Genomic DNA, 24,742 nt, shown 5'->3' with positions numbered 1-24,742 from the left:
TTACAGACTGCCCCTGTCCATAAAGGGCACAGGCACTACCTCAGGCGTGAATTTGCAATTCCTCACTCAATGATCCAAACTGGGTTTGAAGAGGGCCAGGGAAGGGCTCTGCATAAGGTTAATACGATGCCTGCTCCAAAGAAGGGGCTATCTCTGAGAAACATATCTGTCTCTCCAACATGCTTTGTTCGAGTTACTAAGTTTAGATCCCTAGATCATGTGACCCTTGTGCTGTTTGACATATGGATGTGTAGTAGTCCATCAGGGCTGGATTTGTTAGTGCCTTTAGGTCAGGCACAGGTCTGGCATACAGTGCTTATACTGATTTGACTGACAAACTTTCTCATATTGCAGCTAAAAAGAAAGCACACTTACCATAAATGTAGATGTTCAAGTGCATTCACTGTTGCAGTCATCACCGGTGGGTTATCCCTGCTGTGGTAGCCCTCAGCCGGCCCGAATACCAGAGTCAGTGTTTTTCTGCGTCAGCTGCTGTCGCTTGCTGTCTGACATTGGGTTGTCAGTGCTATAAAGGAAGGCAGCCGATGCCATTACATCAGTCTTTCTTGCCCTAACCAGTCAGAGGCCCAAGTAAATATGGTAAAGTGGTCCTGGTGGCTAAAAGCCACCGTTAGAAACCTATGTCTCCCTAAAGAAAGAAGATACAAGGGGGGAAAGGAGGGTGGGAAACCAGGACTGCAACAGTGAATACACTCGAACATCTACATTTATGATGTGTACACAACTGTACTATGTTCTTCGTGTTTCACTGTTGCAGTCATCACCTGTGGGAGGATTCCCAAAGCTGAGTATAAGGGTGGTAGGATTAGTAAGAGACCTAGAAATGAGTCAGCATGCCCTGCAACTGCAGAGGCAAACCATGCCCTAGCCTTAGAAAACATAGGTAAGTGGTAATGTTTGATAAAGATATGAACAGAAGTCCATGTGGCAGCTTCCAGGATGTCCCTGGTGGGAACTCCTCTGAGGAATGCTGTGGAAGTGGAGGCTGCCCTAGTGAAATGGGTTCAAACAGAGTTGGGGGGGGGGTTCCCATGCAATCTGTAGCAGAAATGGATACAGTGCGATATCCATTTGGAAATGGTTTGTTTGGAAATGGGCTTCCCCTCTGCCCGTGGGGCAAAGCTGACAAGTAGTTGGCCTGTTTTTCTGAAGGGTTTAGTATGGTCCAGATAGTATCCGTGCTGTCTGTGCATGTCTAGTGAGTGCAGAATTCTTTCCACCTTGTTCTGAGAGTTAGGAAACAAGGTGGGTAGATGTATGGCCTGGTTGAGAGTTACATTAGATACCACCGTGGGCATAAAGGAGGGATTAATCCTCAGGAAGGCCCTGTTTGCATGGATGATGAAGGGCTCAATGGCCATCAGTGCCTGAAGTTCCGAAACCCTTCTGGCTGAGGTGATAGCTAGGAGGAAAGCAGTCTTCCAGGAGAGGTATCTTAGTTCTGCTGAAGCAGCAGGCTCGAAGGGGGATAAAGTTAGTTTTTCCCAAAACATAATTCAGGTCCCAAGCTGGAGTAGGTGGCCACCTGGGAGGTCTGATATTAGAAGCCCCTCTGAGGAATTGTTTAATCAAGGGATGGGAGAACAGGGGCTGTTCTGTATCAAAATGAGCTGAAATGGCTGAGGCGTAGATTTTAATAGAGGAGAAAGAGAGGCCATTATTAAATAGCTCCACTAGGTAAGTCCAGGATAAGAGGGATGGAAGGTTGTGAGGTATTACCCCCTCTGGACTGGCTCCAGGAGCAGAATCGTTTCTATTTTCCTGTCTAAGACTTTCTGGTGCTGGGCCTTCTGGCCTCTGTGATAATGTCTAGGACCTGTTTACTTAACAGAGGCCCCTCATTTGCCTTTAGAGTATTACCCATGCTGATAGTTTGAGAGTCTGCAAGTCTGGGTGCAGCACCCCCCCCCCACCTGAGTTAAGAGGTCTGAGATCAGGGTATGTTGCTGGGAGGCAGTAAGGTCAGGCTGCGCAGTAAGAGATACCAATGTTGTCTGGGCCAATCTGGAGCAATGAGGATGGCCTTTGGTTTCTCCTCCATTATTTTGATCAGTACTTTTGGAATAAGAAGCAGAGGAGGGAATGCGTACACAAAGAGACAAAGAGGGTGTTCCAGGTCAAGGCATGATCTTTCCACGCTAGGTGGTGATACTCCCTTGGTACAGAATTTTTAAGCTGATGGTTGAGATGCAAAGCAAAGAGAGATACTTCCGGAGTCCCCCATGCCTGAGTGATTTGTAAAGAGATTTTTCTGTGGAGCTGCCATTCGTGGGACTCCAGTAAGTTTCTGCTTAAGTGGTCTGCCAGGGTGTTGTTGATCTCTGGTAGGTATTGGGCTATCAGAAGTAGTCCCAAAAGAAGGTAAGACTGGGTCCCTCCTTGTTTGCTGATGTAAAACATTACTGTAGTATTGCCGGTTTTGATAAGGAGAATCCCTGGCTTGAGATGGGGTTTGAAGGATGTCAGAGCCTTTTGTACCGCCATCATTTCCTTCTGGTTGATGTGTAAGGGAAGGTGCTGGGCATCCCAAAGACCTTGGGTGCACCTGCCTTCTACGTGAGCACCCCAAGCTATGTCTGAGGCGTCGGGGGTAATGGTCTGCCCAGTTGGGTGGAGGGTGAAATAAAGACCCTTGTTCTAGGCACAGGCCCCTGCCCACCAGGGAAACTCAGCTCTTATACAGGGGATAAGAAGGAGAGAGACCTCTAGAGGTTGAGAGTGCTGACATCAAAGGTTCTTTAGGTACCACTGAAGTTTTCTCATGTGAAGCCTGGCCAGAGGTATTAGAAGGATGCAAGATGCCATGTATCCCAAAGGCTTGCAGGAACTTCCTCACAGTGAGAGGACTTCTGGAAGCCAGCTGAGTAAAACAGAGCATCAAGGAAGCTCTGCTTTTTTGAGATAGGAAGGCCATTTGGGATGCTGTGTCCAGCAGTGCTCCCAAGAAAATGATCTTCCTGAAGGGTGCTTGCTTTGATTTCTTCTCGATGATGGTGTACCTAAGGAGGTTAGGAAGGTTTTGACAAAGAGGAGGTCCTTTAGGAACTTTTCTTTGCAATCTGCCTGAATGAGGCAGCCATCCAGATAAGGGTAAATTTGTACATTTTTCTGTCTGCAAAAGGCAATGGCTGGGGCTAAGCATTTGGTGAATACCCTGGGAGCAGTAGATAAGCCAAAGGGTAGTGCAGAGAACTGAAAGTGTTGTGAGGCTGCTCTGAAGTGAAGGATTTCCTGCAGGATTCCCTTATGGGGATGTGGAGGTAGGTATCTTCTAGATCTATGGTAACTAACCAGACATTTTTTTTGTCAGCATAGACAGCAGCTGCTGCAAAGTTAGCATTTTGAATTTGGGGACCACCAGGAAGGTGCTCAGCATGGATAGATCCAGAATGGGGCACCAAATGCCCTCTTTTCTGGAAATAAGGAATACTCTGGAATAAAAGCCTTTGCCTGATTGATCTGATGGGACAGGCTCTACTGCCCCTTGGGATGTGAGAGTTTGGACTTGTTTCAATGCCTTTGCCCACTGATTTGGAGGTAAGTCTGGGCAGCCTCTTAGAATTGGGAATTTGTTGAAGGAAAATTTGTATCCCTGAAAAATTAACTTTAAGACCCATAGGTCCTTTGTTACAGAAAGCCAATTTTCTTTGCAGAGGGAGAGCCTTCCTCCTAGTTTTTGGTGAGTGGAAATAAGGCAAAGGGGGAAGAGGGAGTCATTGAGAGTTTTTGCCATAGTGGGATGGCTTAGAACTCCTTGCCTCTGGAGTGGAAGTGGTCCAATGTTTGGTTCTCTGCTGTCCCTGGGATAGGAATCTGAGTGGTCGGTCCATACAGGGTTTACCTTGACCCTGTCTGCTAGGTGCAGGAAAGGACCAGTGTTTTGAGGGAAAATTCCTGCTGAACCTAGGAGGTTGTACCTGAAGGAAATCTTTTTCTGTTTGCATAGATTTTGCTTTGTCTTCCATCTTTTTAAGCAGCTCTTCTGCTTTTACTCCAAACAAGCAGTACTTATCCAAGGGTGCATCGAGCAATTTCGATTTGACATGATCAGGGAGAGGTTGTTCCTCCTAATGACAGATCCCGTCACTGCTTTCCTGCTTGAGGCTTCTAGGGCATCATAACCACAGTGTAATGAGTGTTTAGCCACTTGACATGTAGAGTGCAGTAAAATATGCTAACTCTTTTGAACTGGCACAGTCAGGAAAGGTTGACAAAGAAGTTATGTACTTACCGAAACGTTCGATGTTTGTAGTCCATCTCACCCTTCATTCTTGCACTTTGGATCAGAGCCAAACCTCGACTCTAACTCGGCCATACTATAGCTCAAAAACTTCTGGTAGGCTCGTGGCTAGGAGGTATCCCATCATGCATCACTAACATTCCCTAGAACTTGTTTGCTGCAAGGAGAAAAATACAGAGAAAGAACAAACCAAATTGAAAGGACTAACAAAAAAGCAGCAGGCACTCTACCCCCAGGTCCTCAAGGAGGGGGCATGAGGTAGGGTTCATAAGAATGAAGGGCGAGATGGACTACAAACATCGAACGTTATGGTAAGTACGTAATTTCTTTATGTTCTGTAGTCCTATCTTGTTTTTATTCTTACACTTGGGACAGCGTCCCTAGCACCTTCATTTTGGGTGGCTCATTGGAAAATGCTCCTGAGTACTGTGGAACCAAAGGAAGACCTGTTCCTAGAAGCCATATCCAATTTGTAGTGAGTAATGAATGTGTGAGGTGAAGCCCATGTTGCTGCAGCACAAATGTTGTCTGTTGGGATTTTAGCCTGAAAAGCTACCGAGGTAGACAGACCTGGTAGAATGAGCTTTCACCTTGAAAGGAAGATCTTTACCACAGGAGGAATAGACAAATGAAATGGAAATCCAGTGAGATAGTGTGACTTTAGAAACTGGAAGGCCCCTCCTAGAGTCTGAAAAGGAGACAAACATCTGATCTGACCTTCTGAAAACTTTAGTTCTGTCCAGATAAAAAAACAATTGTCTATGCACATCCAATTGGTGGAATTTGTACTCTGCCTGGTTAGAAAAATTAGGGAAGAATACAGGCAATTCAATAGACTGATTAATATTGGCTTGAGAAGAAACCTTAGGAATAAAGGAAGGGTTTGTCCACAAAGAGACCCTATCTTTATGAAACACCAAATAAGGGGGCTTAATGGAAAAAGCTTGCAGTTCAGAGACCCTTCTTGCAGAAGTGATAGCCACTAAAAATATAGTTTTCCAAGTTAAAAACTTGAGGTCACATGTTGCTGAAGGTTCGAAAGGACTTGACATAAGTTTATGGAGAACAAAGTTCAAATCCCATGGAGCTACGGGATCCATGACTGGGGGTCTTAGCAAAGTGGTCCCTTTGAGAAAGGTTCTACAAAGCCTATGAGCCATAAGATTAGGTTCGTTAGTAACATGAAAGGTAGAAATGGCTGCCAACTGGACTTTAATAGTTGCTGCTGCTGAACCTTGAATGAATAACTGTGAGAGGAAGTCTAAAATGGCAGAAATGGGAGCTGTGTAAGGATCAAGGTTTCTCTCATAGGCCCAAAAGGAGACTCTTTTCCATTTCCTGGTACAAATTTTCCTGGTAGAGTGTTTGTGAGAAGATGACATGATGTGTACAGCCTCGGGAGAAAAGTCATGAAGCCTGACTAGGGATGGAAGTGGAGCAGCCAAGCTGTCAAGTTGAGGGTGTGTAGAGAGGGATGGGAACGTCCCTGACATGTGTGTCAGTAAATCTGGCACTGGATCCAGAGGCCACGGTTCATCCTTTAGATGAGGTCTGAGGAAGGGGAACCAAATCTGTTGAGGCCAGTAATGAGCATTTAGGATCATTCTGCTTCCCGAGGATACTGCTTTCTGAATTACTTTCGATATGAGGGGGAAGGGAGGGAAAGTGTAGAGAAGTCCTGAAGGCCAATCATGAACGAGTGCATCTCTTGGTGCTTCCCCTTCCGGGGGAATCAGGGTAAAGTAGCTGCTGCATTTGGCATTGAGAGGGGTGGCAAGGAAATCGCAGCAAGGCTAACCCCATTTGAGAAAAAATTGTTCCGCAATGTATGTGTTCAGAGACCACTCATGAGGCATCAGAACAGCCCTGCTGAGCCTGTCGGCCATGCTGTTGGATTTCCCCAGGATGTGCGTTGCTATCAGAAAGTGCTGGGAAGACACTGCCCACTCCCATACTCGAAGGGCTTCTTCTGCAGAGGGGGTAAGATTTGGTTCCTCCTTGTTTGTTTAGGTACCATACCACCAACATGTTGTCCAAGTGGATTGCAATCGTCCCTAGAGGAACAAAGTTGTGAAGTGCTTGCAATGCTAGAAGCACTGCTCTCATTTCCAAGACGTTGATATGCAAATGAACCTCGTGATCTTGCCATGTGCCTTGGACTGTTCTACCTAGATAATGCCCCCCCCCCCACCCTATCTGGGAGGCATCCGTGGTCACAGTGGCAACTGGGGGGGGGAGGAACAAATGGTCTGCTTGTGTTTAGATTGCTGGTCTGGGTCCACCAACGAAGATCGTGTTTGCACAAGTTTGTTATCAAAATGGGGTGAGACAGAGGTAGGTACTGCAGTGACCACTGGACAAAAAGTAACCACTGCAGGACCCTCGTGCAGTCTGGCTAATGGAACTAGTGTTATTGTGGAAGCCATGGTCCCTAATAGCTTGAGAACCACCTTTGCTTTGACTTTTCTTAGAGGAAGTAAGCTCAACATTTGTTCCCTTAGACTCTGAATTCTTTCTACGGGAAGGTAAACCCTCACTGAGACGGTGTTTATTTCGGCACCAATAAAATTCACATGCTGAGAGGGCGACAATGCAGATTTTTGCCAATTTACTGTAATTCCTAACTGCAGGCAAGTTGAAATGGTAGCGTCCTTGGCCTGTAACAGTAGATGCCTGATGGTGGCAGTCAGGAGCCAGTCGCCTAGATATGTGAACACTTGGAATCCCTGACGTCTCAAGTGAGCCGTAACCACTGCCATACATTTGGTGAACACCCTGGGGGCTGTGATGAGACCAAAGGGCAGGGCGCAGAACTGATAATGACTGGCTCCCAGCCAGAAGCGTAAGTGACTCCTCGATGCCCTGTTCATTTTGATGTGGTAGTAAGCATCTTGGAGGTCTATGGAGCACATCCAAATGTCTTTCCCTAATAACGGGAGTATCGACTGTAAGGTGACCATTCAGAACTTGGGCTTCTGTACAGATTCATTCAATTTGCTGAGATCCAAAATGGGTCTCTCATCCCCTGTTCTTTTTGGCACCAAAAAGAATCTGGAGTAAGTCCCTAATCCTACTTGGTCTGCGGGGACGGGTTGGATGACTCTCTTCACGAGCAACTTTTGGATTTCTAGAGTTGCTGAATCGCTGTGATTGGGTGGCACATCTGGGATTCGTCTGGTCTGAGGGGGTGGAGAAGAAGAGGGAAATATGGTAACCTCTGGTAATTACCTTCAATACCCACTTGTCTTGAGTGATGTCATGCCAGGCTTCTGGGTATAAAGAAATACGACCCCTGATTGGCTCCAGAGACGCACAGTCAGGCCTCCTTTCAGGAGCACTGACAGGGATTACCACAAAAGGAATCATGGTCTCTGTGGTTCTGTGGGCCTCCTCTACCTCTAGGGCAGCGTCTACCATTGTTTCCTCCTCTTCTGCCTCTGGAGTAGGTATCACCTTATGCATCCTGAAAAAACCTCTGCGATTTTTTGAACCACATTTTGCCGCCCCTCTGCCCTTTGGGATAGGGTCTAGAAGGGAAAGAAAAACGGACTCCTGCAGCAGACATGTTTTTTTCCTTCCTGCTCGCACCTGGTGAGTGTGCCCTTTACCTTGGTTCCGAACAATGAGGATCCAAAAGGGGCACTGGTAAACAGAGACTTAAAGGCCTCCGCAAAGTCACACAAACGCATTCAGGAGTGTCTTCTGAGAGAGACTCCTGAACCCGCTGCCCTACTTGCTCCATCCGCTGCATACGAAATCAGCCTCATGGAGAAGTTCACAATAGAATTTAGGGTAGACATCTGTGCATTAACCTTCTGAGATAGCACATTAGATACGTTATCCTTTAGAGTATCTACCAGCTCTTTTAGGAGATCTCTCTGGAGCCTTATGAAATGGGACAGGTAGTTCAGCGATCGAAGTGTAAAAGCCACTGAAGAAAAGCCATGCTTCCCATACCTACCCAGTTCGGTGGATGGACAGTGGAAGAAGTTTCGGCAAGTTCTTTTTTGGTGGCTGCTGCCACCATCATGGCATCTGCTAGAACACCCTTAGTAAGAAAATCCTTGTCCTGGGATGCTGACAAAAATTTATTTGGTCTTCTAGGAACCAGTTCCACAGAATCAGGATATTCCCACACCTTACAACTCACTAAACCCAGTAGCTCTTCGAAAGGCGGAGACACCCAAGAGGCGGAGGGTTGAGACCCGAAAGCCTTCAGGTACACTGACTCCTCATCAGAAGGGGATGTGGTGGGCCAGCCACCTCTCGGTTTCAGGATCTCAAGATATCTGCGAATGAGATATCATCAGAGGATGACTTGGGTGACACTTCTGACTCCTCGAGGTCAGTGTCTGATGTAATCGACTCATCTGGGAGTCAACATATTTCCTCTCTTACAAGTTTTCTTCCTAGGTGGTTCCTCAGACAGGTATTCTGGGGAGATCTCGGAAGACTGGGGACCACTCATGGAGGTATCCTGAGGCTGTGGGTCTCTGCTTTGTTGGGAGAGAGAGTGAGCTGAGACTGAAGTCGGCGCCTTAGGGGGAAGAGTGTCAGTACCTCTGGATGAAGCTGAAGAACTGGACAGCACACTCCTCATCATCTCAAAGGCCAATCCTCCTGGCTCTGAGGATGCCCTTCACTCCGAAGATGCAGAGGCAGCCCTCGGTACTGAGGAGGTGGGCTCCGAGGCAGATGTGGGGTCCAAGTTCACCCTCGCCGAAGCACCAAGAGGTAGGCTCAGAACCGAAGTTTGATTCAAAGCTCCCCCCTCGGTCCCAACCGGAGAGCTGAGGAGCCTAGACCCAATGGATGGCACCGAAAGGGTCGGAGCAGAAATCGAACCCGAGAGACCAACTGAGGTAGCTGGAACCGACCTATCCACAACCGGAGGCATCGACAACTGGCTCCGAAGGCTCAGAGAAGCTTGGAGGAGGAACATCAATCAGGTGTGGGGATACATTAGGCTCTGGTGCCTACTAGGACAGAGCCAAAAGCAAATTTGCTAGCACCGAAGTCTGAAGCAGTCTACGCACCACTCTCTTGATGTCCTCATCAGAAAGGTTCCTAGAGGACCTGGAAGATAGAGTGGGGGATCTAAATCGCTGGAATATAGGCGACCTAAGAGTCGGGGAAACCGATCGGAGTTCAGATGATCGGCTCCGAGATGCAGTGTCAGTTATCGGCTCCGAAGTTCCTGGAGCCAAAACTGATGGATCTACTAGGCTAACCTCTGTCAGCATCGAAATCAGTGGAGCTGACGAGGGTGTAGCCACTTTAGTAATTTTGTCTGGCGGCTCCAACAAAATAGAATGGGTGGGAGACCGCCTTTTCATAGTTTTTGGTCAGTCTTTCTTGGAGGTGGAAGGAGATTTAGAGTTGGATGATAAAGATGCCATTTCCTTCTCAAAGAAATGTTTTAAAAGTCCTTTCAATATGAATTTGCTCCTCCTCTCCAGAAGAGCATGAAGACTGAAAGCATGACAAAATAGGAAAGACTCTTGGAGGTGAATAGCCCCCAAACAGTAAACACACAAATTGTGCCCATCAGTCAAGGACATCATCTGGGCACATTTATACACTCTTTGAAGCCCGAAGGCTTATGATCCTTAGAGTCTTTTGACAATGCAAAAACCACTATCCACAAATACAAAACACAACTATTAAACAGACAAAAAGACAAACGGAGGACTAGGTCCTCTAATTTAAACGGGCCTAGCCCAGGGAGAGACAAAAAAGCAGAACTGAAGACTAGGTCCTCTAATTTAAATGGGCCTAGCCCAATGGGAGACAAATAACAGAACGAGGACTAGGTCCTCTAACTTAAACAGGCCTAGCCCAAGGAGGAAAGAAAGAAAAAAAAACAGCAGCACAGAAGACTGCGATGCAGGGATACAAAAAGGGCCAACGGAAGAACAGCCAAACAACGTACAAGTAGTACTCAGAGGAAAAACAAGCAGCAAATAGTTTGAACAGACACGGACTGCAGTAAACACACTAAGCTACCAAAACAAGATTATTTTATCCAACAATGACAAGTCAAACAGTATTGAAAAATATCACTTAGCCACGGCCAAGAAGAATCATGTCTGAGCTGAACGAGCAGCAAACGAGATCTGGGGAATGTTAGTGATGCATGATGGGATACCTCATAGCCACAAGCCAACGAGACGTTTTTGAGCTACAGAATGGCCGAGTCGGAGCCGAAGTTTGGCTCCGATCCCAAGTGTAAGAATGAAGGCGAGATAGGACTACAGAACATCTTTTGTTTTAATAGTTCCAAACTGTGTTATTGATATTTTAACATGTGAAACTGACAGTTGAGTGCTCTGATAGCTAAGGTTGTAGAGGTGTATACATTTTTACCCCATCTGTCCAAAGCTCTGGAGTCCTTGTCAGAAGGAATAAGATTCTTTGCAGAACTAGCCTTAGCTCCTTTTGGTCCTTGTGTAATGACCTTCGGATCTGCAGCAGGATTTCTTTACAAGTATTTGTGAGAATCCAGTACTCTGTAATTCCTGTCAGGTTTTCTGGGAGCAGGTGGGAGGGCATCAGGAGTTAAGCTGGATTCATGGAAGACATCATCAACCACCTCTAAGATTGGAGGGATGGCCAAGGGTCTGTGCTTGGGCAGGTCTAGAAACTCTCTTAGTCTTTTCTTAGACTGAGGGAAGTTCTGGGATTCCCAGTGGAAATGTTCCCTGAGGCTGTGAAGGGTTTCCCCAAAGGAAAGTTCTTCTGGTGGGGAGGCAGAAGGAATGGATTTCTTTGCATCTGAATCCTCATAAGCAGTCAGAGGTGGTTGTTCCCCTTCAAAATCTGAATAATCAGACTCCTCAGAATCCTGTTCTGTCAGTACTTCAGGAGAAAGGTCTCTTCCTTTTAGAAGTTGTGGCCTGACTACCCCTGATAAGGGTGATAAGATCCTCTGCCATTTTAAGCATTTGAGCTTGGGGTGGTGGAGGAGTAAAATGGTGGCTAAAAGCAGTTTTCTAGGAGTGGCCTTCCTTCTAGGCCTAATATTATCCCTCAGTCTGAGAGAAACAGTAGTCGGAGAAGACATCATTTTTTTGTATAGATTCGGTAGTGTGAAAAACCTCCTCGGAAGCCGATGCCTGTGTCGTGGCTCCAGACCCAACCAAGGAAGAGACAACCAAAGGCTTGGAGGACAAAGACGACTTCTGCAGAATACCAGACTCCGAAAGTGTCTCGGTAGAGGCCTGTGAAGGTATCAAATCTGGCACCAGGGGCTGCAAAGGCGCCTCACTGAATTCTGGAGAACTGACGACCTGTGTAGCGGTAGAGTTGTTGGAAGGCTTAGCCTTGTGTGGTGCATCTCTATCTTTATCCTTACGTTTTTTGGAATGTTTACAGATTGTTGGCTGACGGATGCCATGTCGGAATGCGAAGACAAAAGACGAAAATACCTGGCTACAATAAGAGCTCTACGATGTATGGTTCTCACGTTAAAGAGGGCACAGAACCGGCAATGAGGGACGTAGTGGTCTGGGCCTAAACAAGTGACGCAATATGAATGAAGTCTCGGTGTGGTATTTACTTTCCAAAGGCGAGACAATTGTTAACTTTTTCAGACATCGGTTAGTGCAAGAAAAAAAGATCCCCAATGGGGTTCTCAGCTTTAGATGTTTTCAGCTGCAATTCAAATTCTGGTAGCGACTGACCGGCACACTTGCGAACTGCTTCTGCTACGGGCTCCACAGCAGCAAAGAGTGATGTAATGGCATCGGCTGCCTTCCTTTATAGCACTGACGACCTGACGTCGGACAGCAAGCTGACGCAGAAAAACTTTTAGTTATGTACTCACCATAACTTCAGATGTTTGGGATCCATCTCGCCTACATTCTGAATGATGGGTTCGGAGCCGATCCCTCGGCTCCGACGCTTTATGCCAAAGAGCGAAGTCTCTTATTGGCTGAGCTTACTATATCCCAGGATGCACCACTACCAGTCCCCCAGATCTAGTTTGTCCGCATACATGCACACACGCATACCCTGCTTATATAACATCGTCAGATGGAACAAGATAAAAACAGTTGAACTCAAAACCGCTCAATCTCTTCTGATCTGCAAGGCAGGGGGAAGGAGGGTGGGTATCAGGAATGTAGGCGAGATGGATCCCAAACATCTGAAGTTATGGTGAGTACATAACTAAAAGATGTTATGTGATCCTATCTCGCCTACATTCTGAATGATGGGACAGCGTCCCTAGCACCTGAATCCTGGGTGGCTCACTGGAAAACACTCCTGAGTACCGTGGAACCAAATGATGCTCGTCCTTTAGATGCCACATCCAATTTGTAGTGGGAAATGAAAGTGTGGGTTGGACCAAGTAGCCGCAGCACAAATTTCGAAATAGCGAGCTTGGAATGAAAGGCTATAGAAGTAGCCATAGCTCTGGTAGAATGAGCTTTGACAGATGATGTAAGATGTTTATTGAAGAAGAATAGGCCTGAGTTATGCAATCTCTGATCCATTTTGAGATTGTAGCTTTTGTAATGGTTTGGCCCAATTTATTATCTGAGAAGGACACAAACAACTGGTCTGACTTTGAAGTTGCTGAGTCCTGTCTAAATAGAAGCGTAATTGTCTGTGAACATCCAATTTATGGAGAGTATATTCTGCTTCATTAGAGAATTTTGGAAAGAAAACTGGTAGCTCTAGAGATTGTTGAAGACAGAAACTAGAACAGACTTTGGGGACAAAGGATGGATTAGGCCTAAGTGATACTCTATCCTTGTGGAAAATCAAGCACGGTGGTTTAATAGACAGGGCTTGAAGCTCTGAGACTCTCCTTGCAGAGGTAATAGCCACTAAGAATGCCGTTTTCCAAGACAGATATTTTAATTCGCATGTAGCAGCCGGTTCAAAAGGGGGAGATGTTAATGCACGAAGCACCAAATCAAGATCCCACGGAGGTGCAGGATGAAAAACTGGTGGTCTTAACAGACTGGCACCTTTAATGAACGTTTTGCATAGTCTGCTGCTCATCAAAGGAGGATCCGTGGATTCATGGAATTTCGAGATAGCAGCTAGTTGGACTTTAATAGTTGAGACAGAAGATCCCTGATTAAACAGGGATGTTAAGAATTTCAAAACCTCTGGGACAGGAGCAGTGATAGGGTCTAAGCCCTTGAGTTGAGCCCAGATAGCAAACCTCTTCCACTTACTGAGGTACAATTTGTTAGTGGTGGGTTTGTGGGCCGAAGATAAAATGTGAACAACTTCCGGGTCTAGTGTGTGCCTTCTAACTAAGGTTGGAAGTGGAGGAGCCAAGCTGTCAATTTTAGAGATTGAAGGGACTGATGCCAATGTCCCGACTGATGGATTAGCAAATCGGGGATCAGGTCCAAGGTCCACGGATCGTCCACTGCATGCTTTTTCAGGTAGGGAAACCATATCTGACGAGGCCAGTATGGGGCAATCAGAATCATTGAAGACCCCAGTTGAGAAGCTTTTGAATAACTTTTGGAAGGAGTGGAATTGGAGGAAAGGCATAAAGTAGCCCTGTTGGCCAAGGTTGTGCTAGAGCATCCATGGCTGGTACTTCCTGATGTGGAATCAAGGAGAAAACTTCTGGCACTTGGTGTTTTGTGGCGTTGCAAATAGGTCGCAGCACGTCCCCATCTCTTGAAAACCTGAGCTGCTACTTTGCCGTTTAGAGACCATTCGTGAGGAGAGAGAATTGTCCTGCTTAATTTGTCCGCCAATACATTTGATTTTCCGGGATGTGGGTCGCTACCAAGAAGCGGTTGGTAGCTACAGCCCATTCCCACACTCTCATGGCCTCTCTGCAAAGGGGATACGATCTGGTCCCTCCTTGTTTGTTCAGATACCAAACCACCGACATGTTGTCTGTATGGATGGCGATGATGCCTTGAGGAAGAAACTTGTGTAAGGCCTGTAGGGATAGAAGAACAGCCCTCATCTCCAACACGTTGATGTGGAGAAGAGCTTCGTCCGGAAGCCAGGAGCCCTGAACTAGCCTGCCCAGACAATGCCCCCCCCACCCTATCTGGGAGGCATCTGTAGTCAGGGTAACTACTGGAGGGAGAACAAAGGGTTTTCCTGATCCAAGTTGGATGTCTGAAGCCACCAGCGAAGGTCCCTTTTGCATATTTCCGTAATCATGATGTGATGATTGAGGGGAAGATCCTGAAAGGACCATTGAGTTGACAAGAGCCACTGAAGAATCCTCATGTGTAATCTTGCTAGAGGAACTAAAAGAACCGTGGCAGACATTGAGCCTAAAACCTGTAGGACCATCCTGGCTGGGGCTTTGGATCTCGAGACCAGAGCTTGAACTTGGCCCTGTAAGATTCGGATCCTTTCGGCAGGAAGAAAGACGCATCAATCTTGAGTCTATCTCTGCCCCTATAAATTTTATGCGTTGAGAGGGCAGCAAGACAGACTTTGACCAATTGAATGTAATCCCTAGGGAAACACCCAGGGAGATGGTGGCTTTGAGGTTGTCCATTAGTAGATGCCTGGTGGTGGCAGTCAGGAGCCAGTCGTCGAGATAGGGAAACACTTGGAATCCAAGACTTCTCAGGTGAGCCGTCACTACTGCCAAACACTTGGTGAACACCCTGGGGGCTGTGGTGAGACCAAAGGGCAGAGCACAAAATTGGTAATGACTGACTCCCAGGCTGAAGCGCAGATACCTTCTGGACGCCTGATGTATCGGAATGTGATAATAGGCGTCCTTGAGGTCTATGGAGCACATCCAAACATCCTTCTCCAACAACGGGAGAATGGATTGTAACGTGACCATTCGGAATCTGGATTTCGACGGATTGGTTCAGTCTGCTGAGATCCAATATTGGTCTCAGGTCCCCTGTCTTTTGGCACTAAAAGAACCTGGAGTAATTTCCTGATCCGATCTGGTCTGTGGGGACCGGTTGGATGACTCCTTTTTCTAGCAGCTTTAAAGCTTCTGCGGCTGCTATTTCCCTTTGACTGGGTGGTGGGCCCGGGATTCTCTTGGACGGGGGGGGTGAGTCTTTGAATGGGATGGTGTAACCTCCGGCAATGATCCGAAGCACCCATCTGTCCTGAGTGATTGACTCCCAGGCTTCTAGGTTCTTGGCAAAACGACGCCCGACTGGCCACCGAGCAGCACAGCCGGGCAATCCCTCATGTCGTGTGGGAGGCTGAAGAGCCACGAAAGGACTCGCGGTCTCCAGAATTGCGGGGCCCTCTGCCGCCTCTGGGACGGCGTCTCCCTGAAAAATTTCCCGCCCTCTGCCTCTGGACGGGAATCTTCCTGCTGTTGGGAGAAAAAGATTTTGAACCACATTTTCCCCTCCTTTGGCCTTGGGGTAAGGCCGAAGGGAGTGGAATAACGGGCCCCACGGCAGATAACGTTTTCCCTCTTGCTCACAGCGGGTAAGGGTGTCTTTCACCTTGGGTCCAAACAATGAGGACCCATCAAAGGGAGCGTCGGCGAAGGAAGACTTGAAGGCCTCCCAAACTGACACAAGCGGAGCCAGGCTTGTCACGTGAGCCACGCCTGTGCCTGCTCTCCCGCCTTCGGCCGCATAGGAAATGAGCCTCATGGACGAGTTAGAAATTGACGTAAGGATAGCCAACTGAGAGCTAACCGACTGGGCTAGCTGCTCAGGTAGGTTACCGAGAGGAATCTGACAACTCCTTGACCAGATCCCTCTGAAGCCTTGTAAAATGTGCCAAATAGTTCAGAGACCTTAAGGTAAAGGCCGCTGAAGTCAGGGTGCGCTTCCACCTATCCATACTCCTAGACTCCTTATTAGGAGGATGGATAGACGTTGAAGCCTCTGCCACGTCCTGTTGTGTAGCAGATGCCACCACCATGGCATCTACAGCCACGCCTTTAGTAAGGAACTCCTTCTCGGGGGGAGCAGATAAGAATTTATTTGGACGGGAAGGGACTGGTTCCACGGTATCTGGATGTTCCCCCTTCGACAAACTAAATCCAGAAGCTCGTCAAGGCGGAGACACCCAGGAGGCGGAGGGCTGAGCCCCAAAGGCCTTGAGGAGCACTGATTCATCAGAAGAGGGGGGTTTGGATATCCAGCCGCCTCGTTGTTTGAGGATCTCTAAGATGTCTGCAAATGAGACATCATCCGAGGGCGACTGGGGACCCCTCCGCATCATCCATATCAGTGTCGATGTAATAGACTCGGGGGAGTCCACGTGCTTCCTCTTGCACGATCTCTTCCTTGGGGTTCCTCTGAAGATAACTCAAGAACCCTCAGGAGGAGGGGAACCCCACTGGGGGTAACCTCAGGCCTTGGGGCTCCGCTGGCTACGGACAGGGAACAGCCAAAGACCCAGTCTCCACGCCCAGGGAAGGTGCTGGTAAAACCGGAGAGATGGCAAGAGGACTTGGCCAAGGCACTCCTCATGGCCCTGAAAGCCGGACCCCAGAATCCTGGGAGTGTCCGGACTCGAGCCGTGATAGCTGACGGAGTCCCGCGGCGAAGCACCGAGGGAGGCTCGGAACCGAAAGCATAGGTCCCGAAACATCACCCCGGGTCCAGCCGAAGAAGTCCGTACTAAACTCGGACCCGGGCCGGGTTGGAGTAAGGGTCGGAGCCGACCCTAGAATCTCCACCGGCTCCAACAGCACCTGCTCCGGCGGAGCCAAGCGGTCGGAGGAGGAATGGCAACGGGTGGGCCAGGTCATCGGCTCCGAAACCAGCTGGGTCGGAACCGAAACAAATTTTGGAAGACTGGGGACTGGAACAGTCTTTGGAGCACCCTGTCGATATCAGAATCCGACATCCTCAAGACCGAGAGGAAACAGAGCGGGTTCGAGAAGGCCTCTCCATCGGCCCCAAAGGGCTAGGGGACCGGCTCGAGGCGACTCGATGAGTATCGGCGCCGAGGAATACTCACAGCAGATTCCATCGGTGCCGAGGTAGACTTGCGCCGAGGAGGAAGTGTCTGAGCGGCGACCCTTGTCGGCTCCGAGAGCAGTGGAGCCGGCGAAGGTGACCCGCCTCTTGATGCCCCAGCCATCGGCTCAAGACAGAGGAGTCGATACTGGTGGCATCGAGGCAGACCGTTCAACCTCGGCTCCGAAGTCTTTGGAGCCAAGGAGAGGCCTGCCTAAGTTTCTTGGCAGTCGGGTCCGACGGACTGGTCGGAACCGAAGCCCTTTCTTTTGGTTGGAGCAGGAGAGGATGCCAAGGCTTCTTCAAAGGAGGGTTTAACTAACCCCTTTAAAATCAATTTATTCTTCCTCTCCTGGAGGACCCTTGAGGAAAAAGCGTGACATACACTGCATGACTCCTGCAAGTGCTTTGCCCCGAGACAATATACACAGAGCGAATGATCGTCTGTGATAGACATTTTAAACCCACATTTCGAACATTTTTTAAAGCCCGAAGGCCTAGGGGTTTGAGACATGTTGATACACAAATCTAGTCACTCTGACAGGAAAGTACACTAAATTTCTACTGCTGATAATTAAAGCTTACAGTAATAATTAATGCCAACTCTTCCTGTAAAAAGAACAGGTAACTCTAACCAATTTGTATACTAGAGACCCTGTAAGTATAAAGGTTAACAGTCCGGGAAGGCCCTGGATGGAGGGGGGGCCGAAAACAAACTGAACCCAATCACACACAACAATTCAAAATCCAAATCGTACACAAAGTTAGCGATAGCCGTTAAAACAGCTTTTGTGAGCAAAAACAGCAAAAAACTGACAGAAAAGTTAGTTTAATAAACTACTTAGCCCAGCCAGCTCGAGACCACGTCTTCGCAGGGAAGCGGCAAACGAGATCTGGGGGACTGGTAGTGGTGCATCCTGGGATATAGTAAGCTCAGCCAATAAGAGACTTCGCTCTTTGGCATAAGCGTGCCGAGTCGGAGCCGAGGGATCGGCTCCGAACCCATCATTCAGAATGTAGGCGAGATAGGATCACATAACATCAATGACTCTGGTATTCGGGCCAGCCAAGGGCTACCACAGCAGGGATAACCCACAGGTGATGACTGCAACAGTGAAACACGAAGAACATCTAAAGGCATGGAATGGTATCCTTATTGCACCACATATGTTGATGTCAAAGGTGGGCAGGTGTCCACCTGGCCAGGATGGGGAAGAGTGAAAGTTTTGAAAGCTGGGCCAATCTTCAAAGTCAAGGAGGCTGACTGAACACCAGACATACCTCTAGGAAGGGCTTGACCATCTTTTTTGAGTATTTGTCCTTGTGGCAGTTCTCCAACTTATGTATGAGAAAGGATGAAGGACCTCCCATTGGTTCCTGCACAAAGATCTCTCAATGGGTACTATTTTTTGGAAATGAAATAAGCTGAAACTTTCATTCCCTTTCACCTCTGAGTGGTAGGATTAAATCTTTGGTACTTCTGACACTTGTCAATATCAGACTCCTCCCAGAAACAGTAAAAGAGATACCAGCACAGGTCTTGGCTGGTAATTTGATGCCACATGGATAGTTACGGTTCTGACATTTAAGCAAGTATACTCAGGAATTCCCTGATGACAGCAAGAAATGAGATTAGAACTGTTTGAGAGGCAAAAAGAACTTTCTGGCTTGTTGGGGTAGCATATGTTCTTATGAAGCCTACACATTACATCACTGCATGCACTGGTGCAGGAAACAAGGAGCTCAAATGCTCCAGCTTACCAAAAATTAAGAAAAAAATTCTTGGCATTAGTGAAGAACCTAAACCTAACCAATGACCCATCAAGGAGGTTTCTCCATGTTGGATATAATAAATACTTAAATGCCTTGAATGAAATCCACTGTTTAAAAAAAAGCTTCAAAATATCGATAAGTTTTTTAATATCTTTGAAGAGCCAAGTTAAGGCTACACTATTAAAGGAGTAAACTTCAATTCTGAAAAGCATTATTCCAAACCATTTGTTATTTTAAACCAAGTTATATACCATAAGTTTTAAAGCTTCTCACCGTCTTCAACTCCTGGCGTAGCTGTTGGTTGAAATTTGAGGATTCTTCCAGTCTTGCCTCTAGTGCAGCAATTTTTTCTTCCTTTATTTCAAGAGATTTTTTAAGTGTTGACTCCAGCTTTGACTCCAAAAGTTTGTACCTACTGCTTAAAAAAAGATGCTATTAAGGATGATACAAGCTTTGGGCCACATCTCATTTTATATAAACATACACATATACAATAAATAACATGCAAATGAAAATTATTACCTGTCATCATTATTTTGCTCATGTAAAAGCCTCTCTTTATTCAATCCTATTTTTTCAAGCTCATGAGTTAGCTTGTCTAGCTCATTATTAATTTGCTGGGTTTTCAGTTTCTCATGTACCAATTCCTGTGCACAAAAAAACAAACAAAAAAAAAATCTGAAATTCTGTGCTTAAAATGGCAAGTGATCTATTCTTGCGACAGATGAAAACAAAAACGGAAAGAGAATAAATATTGTTTAGAACTGGTATTCTACGTCTGTGTAATTAACTGTACACAAATGAAGGAGATGACTCCATGATAGGACATTGCATGTAAAACTTAACAGCTGGAAAAATTCTACACTACATCAAGATTCTCTCTCTGCAGTAACAGACTTATAATACTGAACTAAAAACTGCCTACCCTCTAAGCCTTTAAGAATCTGACATACTTTAGCTGCAAATAAACAAAACATTGCAAAAGGCTACAAATAAAAAAAATAGCATATCAAAGTATAATATATTAATGTTGCAGTAATATATCTGTAGTACCTCCCGCAGCGTGACAAGAGTTTTTTTGTCAATGGTCCCTTGCTTAACAAGTTCTTTGTTCTCCTTCTCTAATTCCTTCATTCGTGCACAGGAGTCTTTGAATATGCTGATTTCTTTGCTGAGCAGTTTATTTTCCCTTTCAATGTTTGTTATTTTTATATTGTTCTCTTCTAATGTGGAATCTCTGATCTCAGCCTGCTGACGAAGTCTTCTGTTCTCTTTCTCAAGTTGCTTCTTGTCTTTTTCAAGCTGGTATGTCTCTTGCTCTAGTACCTTATTTTCCTTTTCTAACTGCTCCAAACGTTTGCTGGAGATTTTTAATTCTTCCAAATTTTTCTGCAGGGAGTGATTCTCTGTTTCCAGATCTTGAAGTTCACTTTCTAGCTGTTGGATTTTTTTGTTGCTGTTTTCAAGGGCTTTTTGCAGCCTTTGGTTTTCAATGTCCAGTCCCTGGCAGCTGACTTCTAAACGTTCGGTTTTTTTAAAACATGCCTTCATTAAGTCCAAACTTTTTCTTAACTGTTCCTTTTCATTTTCCAGCTCCTTGTTCTCAAGTTCTAACTGAGCTACTTTTACACTTGATGACTTTAAGGATTCCACAGTCCTCCTTAACCCCAAATTTTCTTCATGGAGCTGGGCATTCTCTTTCTTCAGAGCCTCTGCCTGGAATTTGAGGCTGCTTAAATTGTCAAGCGTCTTCTTAAGTTTTTTGTTTTCTACTTCAAGATCAGAATACTCCTGCTCCAAAACTTCAACTTTTTCACACGTTATAATTAGGCCAGTGATCTTCTTTTGTAGCTGCTCATTCTCCATCTCTAGTCGATGTACCTCCTTCTCAAGTTCTTCTGCTCTTTCGCCTTTGTCTTTATAAAGTTCCAATTCTTTCCTAAGCTGTTTCTTTTCAAACTCCATTTTATTTAACTTGCTGCTTGTTTCTTTAATAGACTCATGAAGTATTTTATTTTCTTTTTCAATGTCTTTCACCCTTGCTTCTGCACCAACCTGAGAACGCTGCCTGAGAGCGCTTATTGTTTTATTCAAGTGATCATTTTCTTGTTCTAGTACTTGGATCTAAAATTGAGAGAAAAAAGAAATTAAGACAAAATTGACCAAAATCAAACTGCATTCAAAGACTGACGTTAATACTAATGTTAAATGTGCAGAAGTATGTTATCTACATTTGTCAATTTCATGTGTGGTCATGGATCTTCAGCCAGAGATGGAAAGGAAAGTTCTCCTTTCCTACAGAAAAGGTAGGGGGGTGTTGCTTGGCATCCAAACGGCTGGTGATGTGACAGAACAACATCTGCACCTTACAGTGCCAAACAAAATCTTTGAAAGTCACCTTTAATGCACCTGAAAGGCTTTTTTTTTGCAGGTGATTAAGCTCCAGTGGACCCCCCCCCCAACAAATTCCTCAACTAATATATATACTAACTCCATGGCTGCACAACAGCGCAGAAAATGAACTCCCGGTTTGCTGAAAGCCACTTTCAGCATAATTTCTTCACAGTATTAGTGCTTGCAGGGGGAGTTCTCCAACAACTGTCACACTGAACATTTAACTGTCTTTCATCAATGACCAGACTAGCAACAGTTAGGTCTGGTATTCACTGTAACACTGGATCTTCAAATATGGTACCTGCAGATGCATTAATTACAGAACTTTACACCTCCAGAATCTGTCTTCTAGCTTTTAATTTTCTTTTACTCTTCAAGCAATCTTCATCTGGCAATGCCCCTAAGCAGCTGTTCACATTCCTCTCGTAACTGCATAAATAGAGTAATCTCTAATGGGCTCTATAATTTTTTTCTAGTCCAGTGTGCCCTTAGTCTCCAACAACTAAAGCAAGCACATATTACGTAAAAAAACAAAGCAGCATAAAGGACAGTATTTCCAAATGTTTATCATAAGCACAGGAAAAAGAGGGAATAGTAAATTATGCAAATAATAATCATTTATACTTGCATCATGCATGCTGTTTGGACAGAACAATCCATGTGCCAATTATAAATCAAGCATTACTCTCTGAAACCAGCTGCAGCAGCTGGCCTAACAGTCATTTCTTCCTTTTACCATGTCAACAGTACATTTTAAACCCACTCATATTTGTAACAATATTTTGGTCTTTGCTATACCTGTGATATTCTAAACATTTAATAAGCCCAAAATGAGGGCAAACATTTTCAGCAAATCCAAGTACCAGTATGTGCAGACTAAAGGAATCAAGTGGCACAGACTACATTTAACCAATTTACTGCTTGAGCACTGGTCTGTCTGTGGGTTTTGACATATGCATTACATCAAACAGCTGTGACAAGAGACCTACATCAGTGAAAAACAAACGTGGAATTAAGTTGTACTACTTTTCAATCATCAGTGAATCCCTCATTAAAGACATGCATAACAAGACAACCACAATGCTCAAAGATTCAACCCCAAACAGTGAACCACTTAAGAAAAAACACCACAAATGTTAGGGTACATGGACTACTATGACAAATAAATCATCACCATCTCTCCATCAACTAAGAACATTTCACCTAACTTCATAAGATGGATCACATAACTGCATTGCTATTCTTGCCATACGCTAATGAACAAAAGCTAACTGTGGGCTTTGTCCATTAAAACTGAGGCATATCTAAAACAATTCCACTTCCAAGGCAACAGATGACAGAAAAGTTGAAAGCTACTGACCTACCAGTATGTTTAGACCCTCTCACAAATCTTTGAGAAAGAATCGCATACCCATCTAACAACATTTCTCCCGGGCAACAATAAGTTATAACCATCCTGTACAGTTTTAGTCCATTACATGGTGTCCACACAGCTATGATGAGATTCCATGACAGTGCTGCTGCAAGCCTACACACAAGACAATATACCTCTGCCAGTCTCTTCAAACTAATCTAAAGCAATTGATTATGTCAACACCATAACATTCATGACAGTACAGTTATGTAAGTAAACTTACCACAACAGCAGATGTTCGAATGATCAGTGCTTCGGTAGCCTTACCTATGTGGGTTATTAGCCTGCTGAGAATATAAAAGTCATCCAGCTCCAAATCTTTAGTGCACCTTTCACCTGACAAAATAGTCAGCTTGAGCTGAGGTGACTAAAAAGTCAGGTTTGGGTGCCACATTGTTCAAAGACTTCATGTCAAAAGAGAGAAAGAGGATAAAGCCCCAACAAGGGCAATGTTAGGAAAATAAAATAAATGACTACACCCTGGCATAAAATGCATACAAAATAAGGGGGGTGGAGAGACAGGCTACCAAAGCAGCAATCATTCTAAGAACTATTCCTATGTTAAGTTTAATTACACAAATGTACTATGTTCATCACATGGTTCACTGGTGTATTAGCCTTGGCTATATGGGTAGCTTAACATGACTGAGAAGAGGAAAGATAAGGGTCCAGCTGCCCTTGGAGAATGATACTAGCAAAGCCTGTTCTAGACCTGGAGAATGACCCTAGTTTACTGTGGTTTGTAAAAATGCGCACAATGGACCAAGTTGCTGCTTCTACAATACTTCTAGTATCTAACCATTCCAAAAATCCACTGATGAAACCAAGGACCTGAAGGAATGAGCCTTACTGGAGTTGCTTTACTGTGGTGTGTGTCACAAATGGTAATAGCATAGGAAAACCACTTGAAAGTAGTCTGTTTTGACACAGGTAGTATTTTTTTTATAATCTTCACAAGAAATGAACAACTAATCAGAATTCTTGAAATATTTTATTCCATTAAGGTAGTACCTAAATTGTCTGTGGGCATCCAAGATATGGCCTATCCTTTATCCCTCATTTTTAGATTCAGGAAAGAAAAAAAGGGAGATGGATATATTGGTTTAAGGTAAACTTAGATATCACTTTAGGCATAAATGAAGTATTAGTCTTGTGGAAAATGAGATAAGGCTGACTCTACAACAGCCTGCAAATGAAATGCTCTTCCCTTCAGAGGTCAGAGCAATTAGTAACAGTATTTCTGACGTTAAGAGCCTCAAGGCATCCTGCTAAGCTGGTTCAAAATGGAGCAGTAGTTAGTTTATCTGACAAAAAAATTAAGATCCCAAAAGAGGAACCATCTGTCGTCAGGAGGCTTCATATGCAACACCATTATCAAAACCACCGACATGAAATTGCATTGAAACAGGGCGATCCATGGGCAGACATGCTGAAATGGCCGAAAAATCTTGGGATTGGTGCTACTGTTTTGCTTCTGGTATATGAGAAGCAAAGGAGCATTGTAGTCCAGCAGTGTGAAGCTTTGGTCAGACCAGCACTAGTAGTAGCCAGGCAGTAGCCAGACTACTCCCCTCTTTTCATTATTCTTCGCAAGCTAATTCTTTCTTTTCAGAATGTACTGCTAGATCTGCTGCTGCCTAACCTAACTACAGAATATCTGCCTGTACATGTCATGCATAAACCATCAGGGTCTACTCTCATTAGTCTCCCCTCCAATGTTTGGTAGTTCTCGGTATAGATACAGACACCTTCAGCTGATGTTTTTCATGCAAAAGCACCACTCAAATTTCACCAATACTTAGTTGCATACAGGACAAATAATTTGCAGTGACAAGCACTGACCCAGGAGTTGCAAACTGGACACTCCTGACATTACTTTAGATTCCCACTCCAAATATCTAATCAATAAAAAGGGTCTGTTGTCATGGATATGAACTTTCCCACTATCTCTATTACCAGCTTGGTGGATATGGGCATCCTGAGGCAATGAAGAAATTGCCTCAT

The 24,742-nt window shown here is 45.4% G+C and overlaps 1 protein-coding gene across 4 annotated transcripts in view; it reads right to left on the bottom strand.

The window, feature by feature from the left end:
• Window positions 1-24,742, bottom strand: part of CCDC88A (coiled-coil domain containing 88A) — a 4,373,054-nt gene that overhangs the window by 1,793,447 nt on the left and 2,554,865 nt on the right. For all 4 annotated transcript variants that reach the window (XM_044055294.1, XM_044055285.1, XM_044055303.1 and 1 more), the window contains exons 15-17: window positions 19,984-21,054; window positions 19,453-19,577; window positions 19,204-19,345 (exon numbers count right to left, since the gene is read on the bottom strand). In XM_044055294.1, coding sequence (XP_043911229.1) covers window positions 19,204-19,345; window positions 19,453-19,577; window positions 19,984-21,054 — 1,338 coding nt within the window. The remainder of the gene's footprint in view (window positions 1-19,203; window positions 19,346-19,452; window positions 19,578-19,983; window positions 21,055-24,742) is intronic.

The sequence above is a fragment of the Protopterus annectens genome, chromosome 1.part2, assembly GCF_019279795.1.
Source record: "Protopterus annectens isolate FY-2018-M chromosome 1.part2, PAN1.0, whole genome shotgun sequence".
Classification (NCBI taxonomy): Eukaryota; Metazoa; Chordata; order Ceratodontiformes; family Protopteridae; genus Protopterus; species Protopterus annectens.
The sequence above is the reverse complement of the archived record's forward strand: the minus strand, read 5'-3'. Positions and strand labels throughout refer to the sequence as shown.